This window comes from Littorina saxatilis, linkage group LG8, assembly GCF_037325665.1.
Source record: "Littorina saxatilis isolate snail1 linkage group LG8, US_GU_Lsax_2.0, whole genome shotgun sequence".
NCBI classification, from domain to species: domain Eukaryota; kingdom Metazoa; phylum Mollusca; class Gastropoda; order Littorinimorpha; family Littorinidae; genus Littorina; species Littorina saxatilis.
In genome coordinates, this window is record NC_090252.1 from 17,017,575 (window position 1) to 17,041,574 (window position 24,000).

Below are 24,000 nucleotides of genomic sequence, written 5' to 3' on the forward strand. Positions count from 1 at the left end.
CTGGGGGGGGGGGGGGGGGGTTCCTGGGGTTCCGGAACCCCCCTCCCCCCCTGGCCATCCAATGTACCTCTCAGAGAAAAAAAAAATGTGGACTTTCGACCCCTGCCTTCAGTTGGAACCCCCCCCCCCCCCTCCCTGAAACGAACTTGGTCCGGCCCTGCTATGTGAGTATCGACGTAAACAAGTTCGCCACGAGACGAACGCCGCTAGAAGCGTTACAAGCGGCTACTTGGACGAGTCGATGTGTTCAGTTATCCAGCTTTACCTCTAGCTGGTTGATAACTTATGATGCAATATTCTTAGAAAACAGCCGCGCTTTTGTTGTTTTGTTTGCTAGTCTAAAGAAGCTAATGTTTTCATAAATCGTTGAAAGCCTCAACATTGGATTGATGGCATAGCATAGCATTTGTCAACACATCTTCAACTATCCTTGTCTGCTTGGGTGTAAATCACAGTTTGTGCATAGGAATGCATGCTTATCCATCAATAGTGTATATCGTACGATCGTTACTGTTCTGTCTCTTAAAGTGCGTGAATGCATTTAATTGTGCTGTATTAGTTGTTCAGTGTTGGTTCTTTTTCACCAGGGATCACCCCCAATGTGACCTTGACATGTTTTACTTGTAATCAAGTCAAATAGACTTTAGTTGAGTGTGGAGGTAGTCCAGTCCTGGCATCACTCACAACTCAATGTCAAGTGCTTCTACATCTTCTTGCACAAGTATGATGTTCTTTCTGTTTATTTCTGATCTTTACAGATTAACATGTTTGTCGTCGGAGCTCTTCTTCTCTATGTCCTGTTTGGACCGCAACCGTTCATTGTGCAAGCAGCTATGACACAAATCACTTGTGAAGCTGGAACCGTCACTGCTGGTGAAAACGCTTTCGTAACATGCAATTTTCACACCAACATGAATGCAGACATACGTGGCATCCTATTAGAACACCATCCGCACAATGGAACAGGTAAGTGTCTTCTCTGTAAATATCAATGATGATGACCCAACACCTCTGACAGCTGCTTGCTAGGCTTTGCATTATTACTTGGGTATTACCAACAACAATTTTCCCACGCATACTGTTCTAATAGTGTCTGGGTAAGTCAGGCTCTCTATTTGAACAACATGCTATTCGAGGTGTCTCATTGAACATGTTCACATCGCCCTATTTATAATGCCCGAAGACGCTAATTGTATCAGAACACATAAGAACGTGTATCATAATGGGAGTTGATTATCTACACCAGTGGTTTAACGTGTTGATGTCTTATAGCAGTTTTATTGAATGTCTTCTATTGTACACTAAGAAATAAATCGGAAGGAACGGTCTTAAAAATACAGCATGTGGTACATACATATGCATCTGACGTCTTCTTGGGAATCAGTGACTATGTTTGGTGAAGTGACCAAAAGCATAGCTTCCATGTGCACTATTTATCAGTAAATGGCTGCTTCCAGCAGACCTGGCAGGACAAATACCCATCCTACTAATATGAGCTATATACATGGAGCCATCTATTGATTTCCCCTACACTTTATTTCCTACCATGCATGAAGTGCATTGCTAGTAACATTCACTTCGTTGAAAGACAATAACGCTTTCATTTGTCCAGTAATGGAAGTCTAGATAACGGTCTGTCGAGTTTTGCACTGAATTAGTAAACTTCCCGTTTCCTCTGCAACGTCCATTGAATCTAATGTTGACATGAGTTTATACCTATCTCAAACATCCAGTTGTTTACTCTCCTCTCAGACTACCCGTGTTCTCTAGGCATTTACATGTATGTTATAATCATGTATGTGGTGATGGTTTTTTTTTTCTTTTTTCTATGTGGTTGTATGATTGTGTGTATTGTTGTTTATTTAAAATGTGTTGCGTGAGTGTGCTTGTTTTCTTGGAAAGTGGTGGAATTAGAAAGCAGCTGACAATGATTTATCTGTCGTCGTAAATATGCTTCTTTATAATATGATCTCTTAGAATCAGCCGTTCTGGCATGCACTTGGGGGAAGGAAGAACAGAAACACCAATGTACTGCAGAGAATGGTTCAGTGATTAACATCGTCATCAATGATCGTCTAAGACATACGATTCCTACAGTGGGCAGAGAAAATGCAGGAATGTATGTGTGCTACCTTGTACCCGGAGAAGGAACGAAATCACACGTGTGTGATATGGATGTCAAAGGTGAGTGATGAACCTTGTGTGTTGTGCTCAAAACAGTCCACGAATCTCACACATTTTACAAAACCCAAATTACTAAACATGAGGATGGAAGTTGCTTGTTAAAGTCACTTTTTACATTTAGTCAAGTTTTGACTAAATGTTTTAACATAGAGGGGGAATCGAGGCGAGGGTCGTGGTGTGTGTGTGTGTGTGTGTGTGTGTGTGTGTGTGTGTGTGTGTGTGTGTGTGTGTGTGTGTGTGTGTGTGTGTGTGTGTGTGTGTCTGTCTGTCTGTCTGTCTGTCTGTGGGTGTGTGTGTGTAGAGCGATTCAGACCAAACTACTGGACCGATCTTTATGAAATTTGACATGAGAGTTCCTGGGAATGATATCCCCGGACTTTTTTTCATTTTTTTGATAAATACTTTTGATGACGTCATATCCGGCTTTTTGTAAAAGTTGAGGCGGCACTGTCATACCCTCATTTTTTAATCAAATGTATTGACATTTTTGAAAAGCAATCTTCGACAAAGGCCGCACTTCGGTATTGCATTTCAGCTTGGAGGCTTAACAATTAATTAATGACTTTGGTCATTAAAAATCTGAAAATTTTAATTTTTTTTTTATATAAAACGATCCAAATTTAGGTTCATTTTATTTTACATCATTTCCTGATTCCAAAAACATATAAATATGTTATATTTGGATTAAAAACAAGCTCTGAAAATTACAAATATAAAAATTATGATCAAAATTAAATTTCCGACATCTTATTCCTTGTCGGTTCCTGATTCCAAAAACATAATTATAGATATGATATGTTTGGATTAAAAACACGCTCAGAAAGTTAAAACGAAGAGATGTACAAAAAAGCGTGCTATGCAGCACAGCGAAACCACTACCGCGCTGAACAGGCTCGTCAGTTTCACTCCGTTATGCACACGCGGCGGACTACGGTCATTGTTTGGTTTGGTTTGGTTTTTGGGTTTTAATGTCCCTTCAGCAGTTGCTAGCTGCTATTCGAGACAGCTACGGTCATTGTGAACAAATGCAGTGCGTTCAGTTTCATTCTGTGAGTTCCACAGCTTGACTAAATGTAGTAATTTCGCCTTACGCGACTTGTTGTTCTTATCTCAGGTGCCAGGAGATTGCTTTCCCAAAACACCAACATACTCTATTGCACATGTCGTATGCATTTAGCATGCTTACTTCCCTTTGTTTCTCATATCATAAACGTGCGTTGCATTTTCCGCAGCATTGATACGTACCTGATGCGAATACTTCCTCGAAACAAAAAGGCACATATCGCAATTTCACTCCGACCATTGATTGCTATTAGTCTTTCTTTCTTTCTTTATTTGGTGTTTAACGTCGTTTTCAACCACGAAGGTTATATCGCGACGGATTGCTATTAGTATTTTCTGTTTGATGTTATCAGCTTGAACGGCAACAACCGATGATGCTTTGCTCGTTTACAGCCCCAGTATGTCTAAAATGGTTTACAGAACGATTTAAATCTTCTCATGAAAAAAGCAGTTTTAACCGTATCGAACACACTTGCAATAGCATTTAATAGCATTAAATAACACAGTTCGTTTGAATGGCTATTTATCTCGCGTAAACCACATACCTGTTTTTGTGGTGTATCTCACCCCTGAGCCATCACGAACCCGTGTGATCCACTTTTTTTTTTTTTACAATGTAGTAGTCAGTTTGTGATTGCAATGAGACTCGGTGTATGCAATAGCACGTTATTGTGTACCTCTGAATCTAAAACGCAACAAACGGCTGCGAGTCACACGAACTGAGCGGTGGAGGTTGACGTTCAAAGAAATTTGGCGACATGCAGAACATTCATCTGCTACGAGAACCACGTTTTGCGGGACATACTTCCGGGCTATTTTTTCTTTAAACTGTCCAAAATTCAAGTTGTACTTATCTTGTCTTAATGAACAAAGAATTTTTTTTATGATTTAAGAATGTGTTTGTAACAAGCTGTCAATTTATTATTTAAATCTTAAAGTTAGGTCTAGCGCCAAAACGCGCCGCCCGATTGTCTGATCAGACATATTCTTTGAACATTGCTCGCTCTTTACGTAGGGCACCTTGGATGTTCTCAAGCGGTAAGTGTTCAAACGAAAGGGTGTTTGTCCTGATAGTGTCGGTGATGGTTTACGGGAGGCTTACTGTGCCTTAAATAGTGAAGCCAACCCTTGCCCCCCCGACCCCACCCCTACCTCCACATCACCCCAACCGATCCCACCCACCCCACCCCTACCTCCACATCACCCCCAACCGATCCCACCGACCCCCACCCCAAAGGGAAACAAGTCGCGTAAGGCGAAAATACAACATTTAGTCAAGTAGCTGTCGAACTCACAGAATGAAACTGAACGCAATGCAACGCAGCAAGACCGTATACTCGTAGCATCGTCAGTCCACCGCGCACGGCAAAGGCAGTGAAATTGACAAGAAGAGCGGGGTAGTACTTGCGCTGAGAAGGATAGCACGCTTTTCTGTACCTCTCTTCGTTTTAACTTTCCGAGCGTGCTTTTAATCCAAACATATCATATCTATATGTTTTTGGAATCAAGAACCGACAAGAAAATAAGATGAAGGTGTTTTTAAATTGATTTGGACAATTAAATTTGATAATAATTTTTATATTTTTAATTTTCAGAGCTTGTTTTTAATCCAAGTATAACATATTTATATATTTTTGGAATCAGAAAATGATAAAGAATAAAATGTACGTAAATTTGGATCGTTTTATAAAAAAAATATTTTTTTTTACAATTTTCAAATTTTAAATGACCAAACTCATTAATTAAATTTTAAGCCTCCAAGCAGAAATGCAATACCAAAGTCCGGGCTTCGTCGAAGATTACTTGACCAAAATTTCAACCAATTTGGTTGAAAAATGAGAGCGTGACAGTATCGCCTCAACTTTCACGAAAAGCTGGATATGACGTCATCAAAGACATTTATCCAAAAAATGAAAAAAACGTCTGGGGATTTCGTACCCAGGAACTCTCATGTCAAATTTCATAAAGATCGGTCCAGTAGTTTAGTCTGAATCGCTCTACACACACACACAGACAGACAGACAGACACACACACACACACACACACACACACACACACACACACACACTCACACACACACACACACACACACATACACCACGACCCTCGTCTCGATTCCCCCTCTATGCTAAAAAATTTAGTCAAAACTTGACTAAATATAAACAAGTCGCGTAAGGCGAAAATACAATATTTAGTCAAGTAGCTGCCATTTTTCAGCAAGACCGTATACTCGTAGCATCGTCAGTCCACCGCTCATGGCAAAGGCAGTGAAATTGACAAGAAGAGCGGGGTAGTAGTTGCGCTAAGAAGGATAGCACGCTTTTCTGTACCTCTCTTTGTTTTAACTTTCTGAGCGTGTTTTTAATCCAAACATATCATATCTATATGTTTTTGGAATCAGGAACCGACAAGGAATAAGATGAAAGTGTTTTTAAATTGATTTGGACAATTTAATTTTGATAATAATTTTTATATATTTAATTTTCAGAGCTTGTTTTTAATCCGAATATAACATATTTATATGTTTTTGGAATCAGCAAATGATGGAGAATAAGATAAACGTAAATTTGGAGCGTTTTATAAATTTTTATTTTTTTTTACAATTTTCCGATTTTTAATGACCAAAGTCATTAATTAATTTTTATGCCACCAAGCTGAAATGCAATACCGAACCCCGGGCTTCGTCGAAGATTACTTGACCAAAATTTGAACCAATTTGGTTGAAAAATGAGGGCGTGACAGTGCCGCCTCAACTTTCACGAAAAGCCGGATATGACGTCATCAAAGACATTTATCAAAAAAATGAAAAAAACGTTCGGGGATTTCATACCCAGGAACTCTCATGTCAAATTTCATAAAGATCGGTCCAGTAGTTTAGTCTGAATCGCTCTACACACACACACAGACACACACACACACACACACACACACACACACATACACCACGACCCTCGTCTCGATTCCCCCCTCTACGTTAAAATATTTAGTCAAAACTTGACTAAATATAAAAACGAGAATGAATGACACATGTCTTACGTCATATTGCCAACCAAAATCAAACAATCTGACGAAATTGTGAGTGAGTTGGTGTTGTGCAGGACTACTCAGATGATCAAATGAATTAGCCAACAAAAGAAACAAGGTGGATCATTTAAGGAGTCTATCCTATTAACATTGATACAGATCAAGGACACCCATCCAGGGTAGAGACAATTAACGCACACAATAGGGCTACACGTGCTGATTTCAGAGATAACGACTTACACTTACAATTGAGGTATCACAGTACTGAAGAAAATACTGAGATTTGCTGTTCACAAATTAAGAATGAAATGCCCACACCTAAGAAACATTGATAGATGACCTGTAATCGCATACATTCCTACCGGATCAAGTAACATGCCCTTGTATCTGTGTGTGTGTGTGTGAGTGTGTGTGTGTGTGTGTGTGTGTGTGTGTGTTTGTGTATGTGTGTGTGTGTGTGTGTGTGTGTGTGTGAGTGTGTGTGTGTGTGTGTGTGTGTGTTCGCGTGCGGGCGCGCTCGCTAATCAAATCATTTGAGACTAATGAGTCATGTCTACATTTTTTTCTTCTGGAATAACACTTATATGATTTATGTTGATGCCTTGTTTTTGTGACAGCACGAGCCCACACTTTGCCAGAACCAACAAGCACAATAGGCACAGGCAGCTCCGTACAAGGTAAGGGCCTTGCTTAGAAATAATAATGAATACATATGTGACCCTCCACCACGGAATGAGTCGCATGTCACCTTTGCATGATTTTCATATTTTTACATTTTCCTAAAGAGTTTGTTATGCTCTATCCAGTGGTGAAAACCGTTTTAGAAAAGAGCGGAAACTGTTTGAGTTATACGCCTGTGACTAAGGTGACCCTCACACTGTTACCATACACTCTCCGGACTTATATTAAGCCTAGCGCAGAACCGCGCGAGGTGACATGCGACTCATTTCGTGGTGGAGGGTCACATATAGTAATATGTATCTTTAGAAAATAGTGATTGTAAAAGTTGCGAACATGTGTTTTAAAATGTGTAAATGACCCTCCCACCAACAGGTTTGCCTTCCTCTGGGGTATTTTAGTGATGAGACTGGAACCGTATGAACATATGTTTACATCCAACACAACAAGAGTAAACAATATTCAACAGTAGGAAACCTCGTTAAATAAGTAGCCATTGTATACACAGCTCGGTCCAAGTCAGGGACAGCCATACTAACGTCATAACACCTTGTCGATGTGTAACTTATAATTCACCAATATCAAAATCAGCATGTGCAGAATGTAACAAAGATATCCAGAATAAATAACTTTTAAAATGTTGTGGGATAACCTCCGGTACCGGCCTTTTTATCTCTTTTGTTCCATGATTTAAATTGTGTTCTGGAAAAGCTTATTCAATCGAGTGAAGACAAGCCTGTGACTTCAAACAGGTGAAAGCTCAGTGCCGTCGTTCATTGCACCGCTGGTCATCGTTCTGATGGTCTTACTGTTTGCGGCTGTCGTCATCGTTGTCATCATCTTTATCCGAAGACGCCGTCCAAGGTAAGTGTAGGTGTTATAAACAAGATCAGTTTTAATATGAGACACATCACAATGTATTAACTACGTAAAGTCAGGTACAACTAAAACTAACATATATTTGTGTTGACAGTGCGCACGAATGCAATATTATGGTTTTTGCCTATTGAAGGTTTTAGCAAGTTGAGAACAGGCATCAGCAGATTTGTGTCCGACAAGTTTAGTTTTGTTTTATGAAAGCGCCCTAAAGAAGGCTATACAGGTAACACACCTCGTCCACGGTAACAGGTATTTCCCTCGGGCCATTGTAACGACTTCAAATCACTCCTGACATCAAATTTCTCACTTGGCCTTGTTGCTATTGTATACATTCCGCCCTGAAAATCCCCCACCCCCTCCCTTCCATAGTACTCATGATCGCCCTGAGGTACTTTACATTCATTGGGTCAAATTCGTTCAGCTAACAATTCGTATTCAAACTTACACATTTGCTTCTTCCTAAAATCCTTCCCGTCTTAGTCAAGGGACGTAACCACTCGGTGCACGTTTTCGAAGACATATAATTCTGTGGTGAAATCTATTACATTTCATAAGCAATCTGAAGTCGTCACATCGGTTCAATTTTTAGGTAAACCTTCGCCAGAGGCTCGGAAATACTCGGGAATGGTTTCTCAGGAAAATATCGAAGTATCCTAAACTTGGAAGCGTGTAACCTAAAGGCGTGCAAATAGTAGATGACGTTATTCCAGAACTACATTTCTTGCTGAGAAGCAGAATGATATACAAATAGCTACAATGCAAGTTACTGTAAACGTTAACGTAGTATAAACGGTCAGTGCAAGGGAATACATTCATAGCAACGATCCAGGCGCACACACAAGGCTTTCGCAAAAGAATAGAGTGCATGTGCGTGTGTGTATATATGTGTGCGTGCATGTGTATGTGTGTGTGTGTGTGCATGATTATGTGTGTGTGTGTGTGTGTGTGTGTGCGTGCGCGCGTGTGTGTGTGTGTGTGTGTGTGTGTGTGTGTGTGTGTGCGTGCTTGTGTGTGTGTGTGTATGTGTGCGTGTGTGTGTGTGTGTGTGTGTGTGTGTGTGTGTGTGTGTGTGTGTGGCGTTTGGGCTTCCGTTCATGTTCAATGTTTGTTTATTTTGTTGGACCACACAATTATATAGAATGGCCGATGGATCTTTAACAAAGCCAATGCTCCCGAAAGAGCCACAAGACGAACAACAGGAAAAGGATATAAGAACACCACAAGCAGATGCTCCCAGTGACCCACGCGCACCAGAACCAATGGTCCCAAATCAGCCGCGACCTGAACACCAGGATCGTTTGCCAGCTTTATCAGAAAAGGTGGCCTGCATTTTATTTTGTATATTCTTGAAACAAAACAATTATCTCTCATATTAAACCCTGACTGTTCTTCCCTCATGTTGAGCAAGTCAGTGTAGGAGGGTCATTCGTTATGTTTTGCAATCTGTTTCACATCAACACTCACAACTAATCTGACAAATTACATATTCTGATAGCAACTATTTAATGTACGGTAATATTTCCCTGTGTCTTCTAGGTTAAGGACTGTGTCAGTGGCTTCAAGCTGTCAGACAGAGAAAGTGAACGGTTGATGGACCACTTTAGTAAAGAGGTGAATGCAGGCAAAACATCAATGAATATCGATATGTCTTCTGCTGACATAAAGTCTTTGGAAGATAAAACAGGTGAGTTTAAACAGACGAATAACATTATACACAAAATCGGATATGTTGTCAAGGGTTTCTCCCAAATTTTAATCTGCGGTGTGTCGAACACAACTATGCGCATAGTTTAAGATCAACTTTTATTTCACTATAAAAAAACCAGCTTATTTATTTTAAGAAATGTTTGGGTGACAGGTCAAACAAATCGTATCCAGCTAATATACAGGTTGGATTATAAGGCTGGATAAATCTAGACTTCTCATTCTATCCAGTTTTGTTTGTGTGTTTGTTCGTTCATGGTCTGAAACTCCCACGGCTTTTACGTGTATGACCGTTTGTACCCCGCCATTTAGGCAGCCATACGCCGCTTTCGGAGGAAGCATGCTGGGTAATTTCCGTGTTTTTATAACCCACCTAACTCTGACATGGATTACAGGATCTGTTTCGTGCGCACTTGGCCTTGTGCTTGCGTGTACACACGGGGGTGTTCGGACACCGAGGAGAGTCTGCACACAAAGTTGACTCTGAGAAATAAATCTCTCGCCGAACGTGGGGACGAACTCACGCTGACAGCGGCCAACTGGATACAAATCCAGCGCACTACCGACTGAGCTACATCCCCGCCCCATTCTATCCAGTGAAGTTTGGGATAAAACTTGAATTGAGATCTCAACCAATTGACATTTTTGTGTAACCTTCCATTTTCACCCAGTTGAAGTCTCAATTCTGATCTTAGCTGGTTGAGATTAGAAGTGTGATTCTGCCCAACTATATTCAGGTTCTGGCATGAATAATCTATTTATAGATCAGTGTGTGTTTATTTTGTACACGCTTGTGCACATACATAATTATGCTCCATTTCTTGCATTGCAATGAGGCATGATCCAATCAAAATGATCGCACCTTTTTACATTTAGTCAAGTTTTGACTAAATGTGTTAATATAGAGGGGGAATCGAGACGAGGGTCGTGGTGTGTGTGTGTGTGTGTGTGTGTGTGTATGTGTGTGTGTGTGTGTGTGTGTGTAGGTGTGTGTGTGTGTGTGCGTGTGTGTGTGTGCGTGTGTGTGTGTGTGTGTGTGGGTGTGTGTGTGTGTGTGTGTGTGTGTGTGTATGTGTGTGTGTGTAGATCAGTTCCGAGAAAACTTCTGGACCGATCTTCATGAAACTTCACATGACAGTTCCTGAGTATGATATCCCCAGACTATTTTTTTTCTTTTTCCCATAAATGTTTTTGATGACCTCATATCCGGCATTTAGTAAAACTTGATGCGGCACTGTCACGCCCTCATTTTTGAACCACATTGGTTGACATTTTGGTCAAGTAATCCTTCGACGAAGCCCGGACTTTGGTATTGCATTTCAGCGTGGAGGCTTACAAATTAATTAATGAGTTGGCTCATTAAAGTTGTCATTAAAATGAAATTGTCACAAACACATTCAAAACTGCTTAAGCAATTGCATCGTTTTCTTCATCACATTCTGAATCAAAAAATATATATGTCACAGTGGAAATGAGAATCCAGTGAGATTCCGAATCGCACTAGTGGAGATTGGAATTCCAGTTTGCACTAGGGCAAACTAGAATTCTCATCTCCACTGGATATTTGCTAGTGAAGATTGGAATTCCAGTTTGCCCTAGTGCAAACGGGAATTCAGTTTCAGTGGAGATGGGAATTCCAGTTTTCACTAGGGGAAATAGGAATTGGGGGAAATAATGTGTTCAAAGGTTTATAATTGTTGTTAAAACCATTTCATCTTGAGTCACTCATGACTTTAAGGCTTACTCATTTCAGGTATTGAAATGCAGAAATTATTTTTTTGTAATTTGAATTGATATAATCGAACAACACAGAGTAATAAGGTTTTATTATCAATATCATTAAATCATATCACACAGTTAAAAGTTTATGAAAGATGAAGCATGAAAGGTAGGCCTATCTATGCTACATGCCTTCACACACACTCCCACACATGCATACACTCACGCACACACACAAACATGCCTTTTTTTACATTTAGTCAAGTTTTGACTAAATGTTTTAACGTAGAAGGGGGAATCGAGACGAGGGTCGTGATGTGTGTGTGTGTCTGTGCGCGTGTGTGTGTGTAGAGCGATTCAGACTAAACTACTGGACCGATCTTTATGAAATTTGACATGAGAGTTCCTGGGTATGATATCCCCATACGTTTTTTTCATTTTTTTGATAAATGTCTTTGATGACGTCATATCCGGCTTTTCTCATTTTTTAACCAAATTGGTTGAAATTTTGGTCAAGTAGTCTTCGACGAAGCCCGGACTTCGGTATTGCATTTCAGCGTGGTGGCTTAAAAATTAATTAATGACTTTGGTCATTAAAAATCTGAAAATTGTAAAAAAAATATTTTTTTATAAAACGATCCAAATTTACGTTTATCTTATTCTCCATCATTTTCTGATTCCAAAAACATATAAATATGTTATATTCGGATTAAAAACAAGCTCTGAAGATTAAACATAAAAATTATTATCAAAATTAAATTTTCGAAATCAATTTAAAAACACTTTCATCTTATTCCTTGTCGGTTCCTGATTCCAAAAACATATAGATATGATATGTTTGGATTAAAAACACGCTCAGAAAGTTAAAACGAAGAGAGGTACAGAAAAGCGTGCTATCCTTCTCAGCGCAACTACTACCCCGCTCTTCTTGTCAATTTCACTGCCTTTGCCATGAGCGGTGGACTGACGATGCTACGAGTATACGGTCTTGCTGAAAAATTGCATTGCGTTCAGTTTCATTCTGTGAGTTCGACAGCTACTTGACTGAATGATGTATTTTCGCCTTACGCGACTTGTTTCTTGTTTTCATTTGACTGAAAATCCATCAACAGTTCTTGCAAAATGTGCTTTCTGGGTGACATTTTGTACAGCAGTCTATGTTTGGTTTTCGGCAATTGCACCGTTTCGTTAGACAGTCGTTCAGTAGTCGTGGTTTTACAATACAATACAATAATACTGTCGGCTCTGATGGCCGAGGCCATCTCTCTCTCTCTCTCTCTCTCTCTCTCTCTCTCTCTCTCTCTCTCTCTCTCTCTCTCTCTCTCTCTCTCTCTCTCTCTCTCTCTCTCTCTCTCTCTCTCTCTCTCTCTCTCTCTCTCTTTCTCTCTCTCTCTCTCTCTCTCTCTCTCTCTCTCTCTCTCTCTCTCTCTCTCTCTCTCTCTCTCCTCTCTCCTCTCTCATGCTTCATCTTATATAAACTTTTAACTTTGTGATATGATTTAATGATATTGATAAATAAAATAAAAAACGTATTGTGCGCAATTACTCTATGTTGTTTGATTATATCAATTCAATAATATTTTTTTTTATTTCTGCATTTCAATACCTGCAATGAGTAAGCCTTAAAGTCATGAATAACTCAAGATGAAATGGTTTTAACAACAATTATTAACCTATGAACACATTATTTCCCCCAATTCCTATTTCCCCTTGTGAAAACTGGAATTCCCATCTCCCCTGAAACTGGATTCCCGTTTGCACTAGGGCAAACTGGAATTCCAATCTTCACTAACAAATATCCAGTGGAGATGAGAATTCTAGTTTGCCCTAGTGCAAACTGGAATTCCAATCTCCACTAGTGCGATTCGGAATCTCACTGGATTCTCATTTCCACTGTGACATATATATATACATATGTCATGTTTACTCTTAAAATGTGATCACAATTAACGAAAATAGGTTAATTAGAGCTACGATTAAAATGGGATCACAATTAACGAAAATAGGTTAATTAGTGCTACTCTTAAAATGGGATCACAATTAACGAAAATAGGTTAATTAGTGCTACTCTTAAAATGGGATCGCAATTAACGAAAATAGGTTAATTACTGCTACTCCTAAAATGGGATCACAATTAACGAAAATAGGTTAATTAGTGTTACTCTTAAAATGGGATCACAATTAACGAAAATAGGTTAATTAGTGCTACTCTTAAAATTGGATCACAATTAACGAAAATAGGTTTGGAAACACGTCGAAAACACTATACTAGATAAAACTGGTGTACGTGTTAAACTTAACGCAAAATCTGTACTACTTGGGGTTGTTTGTGTTGAAAATGCAGGCAACGTATGTCTAGATATCATTAACCATTTAGTTCTTATTGCTAAAATGTGCATTAGCAAATTTAGATACGGTACTCCCGTAAATTTAACACTCATGTTTGAAAATGAAATGAAACTTCGTGTTTCATAATAATACAAAAAAATAATAAAAAAAGGAAAAAAACAAAAAAATTAAAATAAAAAAATCTGTGGTGGTTTACATGCTTATTTACACAGGTTGGAAGATTTTTTTTTTACTTCTGTAGACTTTGTATCTTCTTGTTGTGGCGATAAACCTCCATCTCCACATTGAAGCTGAATCTCGGTTTTTGAGCAGAGATGTTATTACTGAACTCTTCTCATCCTTTGTCTTTTGGGTTTTTCCATTATTGATGAAAAATGTCACTCCTGCTTATAATTATTATATATTGTACACATGGTCATGCATGATATTATTAGAGAATAAAAAAGAAAAAAAAAAAAAAAAAAAAAAAAAAAACGGCTGTGGTTCACAAGAACTCTTGCGATGGCTTTTGACTGTTGAGAGGAACGGCGATTTGCACTGATAAACCGGGCCGTCGTCTGCTACGACCCTTGCGTGACCCTGAAAAAAAAAAAAAAAAAAAAAAAAAAAAAAAAAAAAAAAACTGCTTTCTCTCATGAAAAGACAGGAAAAAGTCTGTTGTGTCAACATGATTAAAGAAAATATCAAGCTCTAGTACAGCTGGCACTAGACTATATAGTAAAAAATTATCAAATCCTGTTGGCCATCATCATTTATGAAGTAATTTTGAGTGGGCCCATACGCATGCTGTTCTTGTTCTGTTAGGGATCTATATGATGTTTTACTCACAATTACTTTTTCCGTCCTCAGCTCTATCTCCTGGTACATCTCCTCCCTCGATTGGTCCGACTATCCATCTCTCTCTCGAAATACCTATTTCTCTCCCTTTCTATGGCATTTTCGACTTCTGTGTGCTTTCCTACAGTACGTCTTTCTCTTCTGTCGGGAAACTCCTCGTCTAAATATAGACCCCTCCCCTGATGTAGCTTTACACATTCTCAACTGCTTTCTCTCATGAAAAGACAGGAAAAAGTCTGTTGTGTCAACATGATAAAAAGAAGAAAAAAAAAAAAAAAAAAAAGAAGAAAAAAAAAAAAAAAAAAAAAAAAAAAAAAGGTTAATCCGTGCTACTCTTAAAATGGGATCACAGTGAACGAAAATAGGTTAATTAGTGCTACTCTTAAAATGGGATCACAATTAACGAAAATAGGTTAATTAGTGCTACTCTTAAAATGGGATCACAATTAACGAAAATAGGTTAATTAGTGCTACTCTTAAAATGGGATCACAATAAACGAAAATAGGTTAATTAGTGCTACGATTAAAATGGGATCACAATTAACGAAAATATGTTAATTAGTCCTACTCTTAAAATGGGATTACAATTAACGAAAATAGGTTAATTAGTGCTACGATTAAAATGTAAGAAATCAATCCAAAAGCATATAGATATAATATATGTTATTCAAAACAAGCTCAGAAAGTTCAAAAGAATACCGGAAAGAGCGCTTGCCTGCTTGCCGCAGTACGCTATTGCGCTAATCTGCCTCGTCAATTTCACTTCGTGTTGCACGGAAAAACGGCCGCGGGGATTGACGAGGCTGTATTGTCTCGGTTAAAAAAAAATGCAGTGCGTTCAGTTTTATTCTGTGATTTCAACAGCTTGACTAAATGTAAAAATTTCGCCTTACCGATTTGTTTTACAACTGTTTTAGCTCACTGATCACAACAAATCAAAGTATCCGTTGACAGAACAAACCTTATTCTGTATCCCTTTCCAATAGGTTGACATTAGACTTTTACATCATAAAACAATACGTTTCAAAATACATTCCATTTTGTTGTGCTTGAAAATGGAGTCTTTCAACAAGCACTATGGAAAGCGCGTCGTTGCATCCGGGTAATGGAACAATGAACATTGCTACAAATCTGCAGACAGTTGCAAAGGCAAACAATGCTGCGTATTCTACAATTCGGGAATTGAAGTGGTACCTACAAACTTAAAAAAAAAGGAAGAGAAACTCTGGCTTCTGAAGCTTCAAACAAGAATAATCCAACTTGACAAGGAAAACCCACAAGTGTTCATAGTGATATGGAACAGTTGCGAAACGTTTACACAAAATGATGGCCGCAAAAGCTGACAGGGAAACATAAGAAACAATGGGCACGTAATCTGCTCAACGGTTTTAAAGCCTCAGTCACAACGAACCGACGACGCATTTGTGCAAGGACACGACAGAAAATGTGTGCAAATCGTAGATCATTGAACGATCTGTTGTGCCCGTAGCTTAAATATGATTTGTATTCAAGAAATGACTAAGTAAACAATTCAGTCAGTTTTGTATCTGTTGTTAACATTTGAATTTTAGTTAGAACTGTTAGAATTGTAAATATGCATTTTGTGTACGATTCCAAGCTAAAATTCAATCCCATGGCCTGCTTCAAATGTGATGTGCCCGCAAACACACACACACACACACACACACACACACACACACACACACACACACACACACACACACACACACACACACATACACACACACATGCATGCATACACACCCACACCCATGACCTTCTCTCTATTTCCTGTCTCTCTAAAACTTGTAGTCAACTATTGATCATTAATAATGGTGAAGGGGTAAGCGGACGTTATGTATTTATGACAAATATGTATCACTGATTTAATCTCATGTATAAACTGTTAAAACTGTGTGTTCATTCTAAATTAAATCTTTTTTTAGTTGGAAGTCTTTTCCTGTACACGCATGTGTGGGATTTGTGCACTCACCTGTGTTGTCACATGATTTTATACAGGACACTTTTGTCTCTCAACCCATTGTTGTGATTTATTTGCTTCATAATCTTAATCCTTAAAGTTTTTGTTCGAACCTTAATCACTGAACACACGTTTGTGGTTGTTGCAGATGCATTTCTTGTGGTAGATCTGAGTGATGATATTCTCAGAGTTCATTATGTTTGGCTTCGGGATGGGATGGCCGGAAGAAACCCTAAACCTAAACCTGAGAGTAACCCGGGGGTAGATAAGCTTCAGGATAATCAGACCCGTTTAAACTCTAAGACAACCAGTGACCAAGCAGTCAAAAGGCGTCCGGATGGGCAAAGCAATTCAAACTCAAAAGCAAGAAGTGACAAAGCAGCAGATAAGAGTCGTGATGGGCAGACCAATCCTCAAACCACCAGTGATCAAGCAGCAGATGGGCAAACCAATTCCACCTCTGAAACCAGCCGGGGCCAAGCAACGCAAAGGGTGCCCGGTACACGCTGTGAGAAATACCGTATCCCGGCAGGTACTCGGCATGGAACAGGCGTACAGGTAAATGTGCCACATAACATACATATGCGCTAGATGGGTTTGCCTTTACTTGTAACTGCTAGATTTTCCAGGGTAATAATAACTGTCAACTCGATCTGACACTATTTCAAAGGCAAGGTTTATAGCAACCACAACTTTTACCACAAAATAACGCTCCTGGTGTCACGAATTGACAACTGCCTGAACAATCCTTCTCTTTGCGGTCAATGCGCATGCGCTAACATGGGGAGATTAATCAGGTCATGAACAAACTAACCCTAACCCTATCTCTTACCCTAACCTTTACCCTAATCCTAACCCTAACCCTAACCCTAATAGAACCCATGGTTCGTTCGGTCAAACGGTCGTATTTTTTTAAGTCCAAGATTGGCGCATGCGCATTGACCGCAATGAGAAGGATTGTTCAGCAGAGGTTTCAGTTCGTGACACCGGTCTACGTAGAGCAACAGAAAAACAACAACACAAACAGCATTATATTTAATGAGTCGATGTTGAAAAGAGCGCATCATGTTTCAGTCGCAATTCACTGCGTTTTTGTTTTCGTCCCAGCAATCATCCTTTTCGGCCGAAGGCATTCTGATCAAGCGCAGAAGTCAACATTTCTTTTTCGTTTTCTGTTCCAGTTGTTTGACTTCGTAGCGCAGTCTGTCAAGGGGTTCGTGAAGAAACTGAAGCTCTCTGGACAAAACTGTTTGGTCGGGTTTGTCTTCTCATTCCCATGTAAACAGGACCAGCATCTGACAAAGGCGCGCCTTACTAAGTGGACCAAACAGTTTCGCTGTGACGGTGTTGTGGACGAAGAGGTCGGGGAACTTCTTCGAAATGCGCTGCAAATCAAGAAGATTGTACGTATTGAATGAGTCTCTCTGTCTGTCTCTCTCCCACTGTTTCTCTTTTTGTCTGTATATCCTTGTCTGCATGTTTGTATGTATGCCTGTCTGTCTGTCTGTCTGTCTGTCTGGCTGTTTGTTTCTCTCTCTCTCTCTCTCTCTCTCTCTCTCTCTCTCTCTCTCTCTCTCTCTCTCTCTCTCTCTCTCTCTCTTTCTCTCTCTTTCTCACTTTTGCTTTCGCCCTCCCTCCCTCACTGAGCTAGCGTCAATGAAATAACATCACCTCTGTTGAATACACTCTGCCTAGACCACTGCTGGTACAGATGCATATACTATCAACAGCGATTTAAAGAACAAAACAGTATACATTATTTGAAAAAAGTTATTGTACAAATCAGTGTGTGTGTGTGTGTGTGTGTGTGTGTGTGTGTGTGTGTGTGTGTGTGTGTGTGTGTGTGTGTGTGTGTGTGTGTGTGTTTGTGTGTGTGTGTGTTTGATTTCATTTGCATGTTTTTCCTTCTTTGACAGTGGTGTTTTGCAAGCAGTTTTTGTATGGGATTTTCCTCTCTCTTATAGCCAAAACAGTCCTGCCGTATGGAGCTCACAAATATCGTCAGCGACGACGTCAGCACACTCGTTTGGGTCGCTCGTGATCATACGGATCCAAGCTGTAAGATTGCACTGATCCTGACTAATGGTTTTTACGCATGTCATGAAAAAGGACGACAGAGCACTGGCCCGGAAAACAGTCCTGGTGGGAAACAAACGCACATGGTGAGAACTTGTTGTTACCACCCTGCATCCCTTGACAATGTATATTATATATAAAGGATGACACACAAAAACGTACAATGATTCATGTTGCTCTTAGATATGTGTGTGAACATACTTGTACTGCATATGCCCATGAAGTGCACAGAAGACCTGGGCAGTTATGAGGACATCAGTAAGACTGATGCGCTGCTAGTCAGACATTAGTAAACAGCAAATGTATTATCATTGGTGTTTTCTATCCTGAATTAAAAAAGTGTATGACTATGTTGTTTTTGAATTGAAAATGTGACCAAAAAAACCAACAACTATATGTGACCCTCCACCACGGAATGAGTCGCATGTCACCTTTGCATGATTTTCAGATTTTTACGTTTTCCTAAAGAGTTTTTTATGCTCTATCCAGTGGTGAAAACCGTTTTAGAAAAGAGCGAAAACTGTTTGAGTTATAAGCCTGTGACTAAGGTGACCCTCACACTGTTACCTGACACTACCCAGACTTATATTAAGCCTAGCGCAGAACCGCGCGAGGTGACATGCGACTTATTTCGTGGTGGAGGGTCACATATAAACATGTTATCGATTGACGGGGTTCGGCCAGCCATAATGTTCAAGTCATGGTGCAGACTGATGCAGTGGGTTCATCTTATAGGCCAAGAGAATGCCAGGATGTTTTAACATTGCTTTGTGCAGCTTGTTATACTTTCCTTTCATTAATCAATAAATAGTACTTATTAAATCTCAGCTTAAATAATTGTGCTGTTGCAGATGATACAAAAAACTGATTTTGGAGCAATTGTCGAAAACCAACGCCTAACTGAGTCTTTCCAAACTGACTTTGATAAAGAGCTTGACAGATGTTCAATTGACCCTGGCAGCAGGATGTGAGTATTGATTAAACATGTTGAAGCTGACAAAGTTTAATACAGTGCATGTTGTATTTCTCACAAAGATAATCATGATTATAAGATATGGGTGTGTAGCGATTTCTACGAGTATGTTTACTACCTTAACGTGACTATACTGATGAGGTTTACTTATTTCGAAGGACATGATTAAACAAACAAAATAGGAAACCAGTAAGTTGAGGCCCAAAATGTGTTGCTTTTGTGTCTTCTCTGCCGGCTTTGTAAGGTTTAAAAGCGAAACTTGAACTGAACACAAGTGAACAGTTTAAGTGTTTGGCTAGCTTTGATTATAGCTTAAAAAAAAAGTTAACACCTTCGCAAATGCTTGTTTGTTATGAATATTTAGGGGAAGTGAAACTGCAAATCGAAAAAAACCCACATATTTCATTGCCAGAAGTACGATTTCAGTTAGCTGTTTTTTTTGTTTTTGTTTTAAATCAAACAATAACATTACGTTCAGTGTATGCATACATATATTCACGTGTACACAATGTAGGGCAGGAGAAAGGTGACCATAGCAACTGTTAGAACTATGAAACAAAGAAAAGCTAGTGCTCTAAATATATATGTATAAGTATGCTTGTTATTGTCTCAGTGGCATCGCGTGTTATTGCTTGTGTTCAGCGACCTTACCTTTTTTTTCGCAATGGCAATGCGTATTATTGCTTGTGTTCAGCGACCTTACTTTTTTCTTGCAATGTCAATAATGCAAGTTGGGTTTAATATGATTGTGTATATGCTATCTTACAGTTATGTATCATGTGTTTCAGTATGGAGAAGATGGTCAGCATAATGTACCTCGGAGAGATCGTCCGTTTGATCCTTGTGGATCTGGTATCCAAGGACCTGCTCTTCCAGGCTACATTGTCCGAGTCCAGTGGCGTTTTCAAGAGAGATGCATTTAATGATGGACATGTCTCGCTCATAGAATGGTTGGTGTTATGTCGTACTTGGTCATATTTTTTTTCCAAGACAGCAATATAGGCAACGACTATGATGTTACGATCGTAAACGTCGCTATTACTGTTGAAGTTGCTGTTCTTCTTATGCTGTTTTGTTGTTGCATCGTCGTTGTTAAGGGACACACAGTACATTGTGTAAAAGTTGCTGGGAATATTTTAACATTATGCCTAACTGCATTAATTGATCAAGCTTTTAAAAATCAAAATATAAGGCCTGTGCTAGTCTAAGGAAATTCAAATGTGAAAACAGTCAAAACGGTCTTATTCCTGCAATGAATTTGTAATACAATGTTTTTGTGAGGTTTGTGTTTTTTCAATATAGGTTCCGGTACAAACATTTAAGAAATATTCATGTTGGCATCATAGTAGTTACGTGTGGAGCAGTTTTCCTACTGTGGATGTTATTAATTCTGTGTAACTACATCGTTAGTCGGCGGAAAACCGTAACAATTGTAGGTAGGAACAAAGTGTTATTTACACTCGGAAAACATCTATTTTTGTCTGTTCGGCTTTGCAGATATGATTGTCTTTGGGGGCACTCTTTATAATATTTACTCTGATATATAATGTTGCCTTGCGTAGTGTTGTATTCCTTATTCCCTGTACTTCTAAGTTTGTCTGCTGTCTACTACCCTCTTTTGCCTAAAACTGCCGGTGTGGCTTGTCTCTACAAGAAGAAACTCACGAGAAGAAAAGACGACTTCTACAAGACAAGACAAATCGCTCCGACGAACAAATGGAGCCTATTGTCGTTTTTTTTCTTTCTAAGAAACTGTTTATTACATACAGAACTAGAAAAGTGATCATTTCAATTCAAACGAATACATGTCATACAACGTTATCAAAGTTGCAGTTTCATACAAATTCCCGGGTCGTCTTTATAAGGCAATTATCAAAAGCAAATATAATGCGAAAGAACTAAGCTAGCTATTCTTTCATCCCCAGAGAACTTACTCTAATGCGAGACTCTGCATATCGAGCTAGCTAGTGTGTGTGGTTTTTTTTATTTTTTTTTATCACAAACAGGATCTTTTGTGACTAACTATCTAAAAGAAAACTTCGGACACCTATTTAATTCATGTGGGCACTTTATGTAAAAGAACCGTTCTTCATTACAGGGGTATTTTAAGGATGGCCTAAGACCTCTACATCACTATTTTAGTTGGAAATAACCAGTTGGCACACCAACTATTCTGTTCCAATTTAGACCCTTACACCTAAATCAACGTCCACCTATTTACTTGTAAAATACGTGATCAGACCAGCAAGCCGAAGGCACTATCTGTATCACGCAGGTTCCCTAATTTTAATTCCCACCTATCTAGCTAGGTTAGGACCGCTCAATCAAGCATCATCTGATGCTCTAACAGTCTGGGTGTTTTTTTTCTATCTACGATATTTCCATCTATCTAACATTTAGAACCTCTACTGGTGTTTGAGGTAAACAAGCCCGCAGCATGCACATTTGTCCTTTGAAGCTGTCTAATACCTATGCTGAACTATCGTTAGGAATGAACAAGACTCTCTAAGTTATTGTACCGCTAGGTTTGCCCTATTCTATCCCACAGAAGATGCACAGTATCTTCTTCTGTTCCCTATTCTCAATATTGATCTAGTCTACCCTGCCTCTTCTCTCTCTCCCGATTCTAACGCCCTGTCCTTTCCTATCGCCCTATTCTAGCCTCCTTCTCTCTCCTTATTCTAGCCTCCTCGAACCCATTATAATCTCTCCTAGTTATAGCCTAAGCTATTCTAATGCGTGTCAGAACTTCATTCTCCACTGTCTTTTATATCAATATGAATAACAATATATTATAAACAAGCACACGGAACCAGAGGCAGATTGGCTGACCGAAAAAGAACAATAAACCGCACCACTTCCAAAACATTACGCAGACAATATAGTCCGCCAATTTTCCAGAACGTTCACACTTGCTGATCACAGCAAGTGCTCCTTTTAATAACAAACTACAATATGAAGCCAATCCACGAAACTATCTTGATCGAATAACCATCATTTCACCCTTGCTTGATACATTATGTTTCTTCAAACTTGCTCACTGATCGATTAGCGGTCAACGTCATTGCCACAACGAAGAGTTGTTATGGCTTTCGCGTTACCTGACCAAGTTGACAACTATATTTCAATGACTTCAAAACGTATTTCAAACAACTTTCGTCCACATGTCTACCCTTTATCCTATTAAATGACACATATTCCCAATGTGTATGCATTTTTACTGATAAACAACATTAAGACCGTCCAAAATCCCATCTCCCCCCTTTCCCCGTCACGATATAACCTTGAATGGTTGAAAACGACGTTAAACACCAAATAAAGAAAGAAAGAACCGTCCAAAATGGCCGACCGAAGCAGAAACCGAAAGTGAGATTACCTCCCTTGCATCGTCTATCGATCTCCTTCTACCTTGGTTTGCAAACCAACTATACTTCGCTTTAAAGGCTGGGGCCAGCGATAGCATGACAGCGGGAACTCTGCTTGCCATGGCAGGCCCGAACCTTCAATCATTTATTAATTGCTATCTAACGCTAACTTGTTCAAACATGGCTCCTCCGCCACACCTGCATTATATGACTGATGTTTCACGTATGACACAGAGGAAAGACAAAATCACCGCTTTTTCAAATACATATTTAGATAAATGAAACCCGTTACTGCAAGTTGTTTTCAACCTTGTATTAATGGATAAGTGCAAAGTGTATGAACAGTGACTGTGCGAGTGCGAGCGTGTGTGCGTGTGAATGTGTGTGTAGCAGGTGCAGCTGTTAGCAGCTCTACAGCAGATTATCTTCTTCCACAGTTACACGAGTAAGGACTTCGCTCACACAAGACATGTGCTGACTCAGTTAGGACTGACAGACTGCACAGATGAAGACTGCAGGATCGTGCAGTACGTTACGAGAGCCGTCTCTGAACGTGCAGGCCGTATTGCTGCAATAGGTAAGTCAGGAGCAATTAATGTGGTGCAGTAAAAACAGTTTGCCATACAAATAAACAACGGATGTAGTTAAAAATTATGCAAGTATTAAAAGAGGGTGGTATATATGAAGATGGTTGCTTTTTTCTGTGATAGTACCTGGACGTAATCTCCGCCAAGCTTCAAACGGACTTTTTTTTCGGGCGCTATTGACACATAGCAGGTTTTAATGGAAGCATACCAATGTATGACTTGTTTTATATATCCTTTGTTTTACTCGTACGCAGGTCTTGCGGCACTCATCAATTGTATAAATCAACCTGATGTGACGGTCGCTATCCCCGGCAAGTCACTGGAGACATATCATCAGCGTTTCAAACTGTTTTTGGAAACAAGGTTGAAAGGGCTTGTGAAACCAGGACTCACGGTGAGCGGGCCAATACTGTCTGTAGCCATTGATGTTTTCCTTTTTTGACTGATTCCGTACTGAAACTGTCTTCCCTTCTACGTAGTGTCTTTTTTTTCTTTTTGCAAATGTTGTGCCCATTGGCACTATGGCTTTTCGGTTTTATTAGGCAATGGCAGGCAGACCAATGTGAATGTTGATTACTTCA

At 39.4% G+C, this 24,000-nt stretch overlaps 1 protein-coding gene across 1 annotated transcript in view; it reads left to right on the forward strand.

Annotated features, from left to right (window-relative positions):
• The window catches only part of LOC138972945 (uncharacterized), a 28,203-nt gene that overhangs the window by 774 nt on the left and 3,429 nt on the right, over positions 1-24,000 (forward strand). Inside the window, exons 2-14 of the mRNA XM_070345606.1 lie at positions 759-966; positions 1,978-2,184; positions 6,889-6,948; positions 7,702-7,813; positions 8,967-9,147; positions 9,365-9,512; positions 16,567-16,976; positions 17,600-17,821; positions 18,383-18,580; positions 19,346-19,461; positions 20,256-20,417; positions 23,270-23,409; positions 23,674-23,813. Coding sequence (XP_070201707.1) covers positions 759-966; positions 1,978-2,184; positions 6,889-6,948; positions 7,702-7,813; positions 8,967-9,147; positions 9,365-9,512; positions 16,567-16,976; positions 17,600-17,821; positions 18,383-18,580; positions 19,346-19,461; positions 20,256-20,417; positions 23,270-23,409; positions 23,674-23,813 — 2,304 coding nt within the window. The remainder of the gene's footprint in view (positions 1-758; positions 967-1,977; positions 2,185-6,888; positions 6,949-7,701; positions 7,814-8,966; positions 9,148-9,364; positions 9,513-16,566; positions 16,977-17,599; positions 17,822-18,382; positions 18,581-19,345; positions 19,462-20,255; positions 20,418-23,269; positions 23,410-23,673; positions 23,814-24,000) is intronic.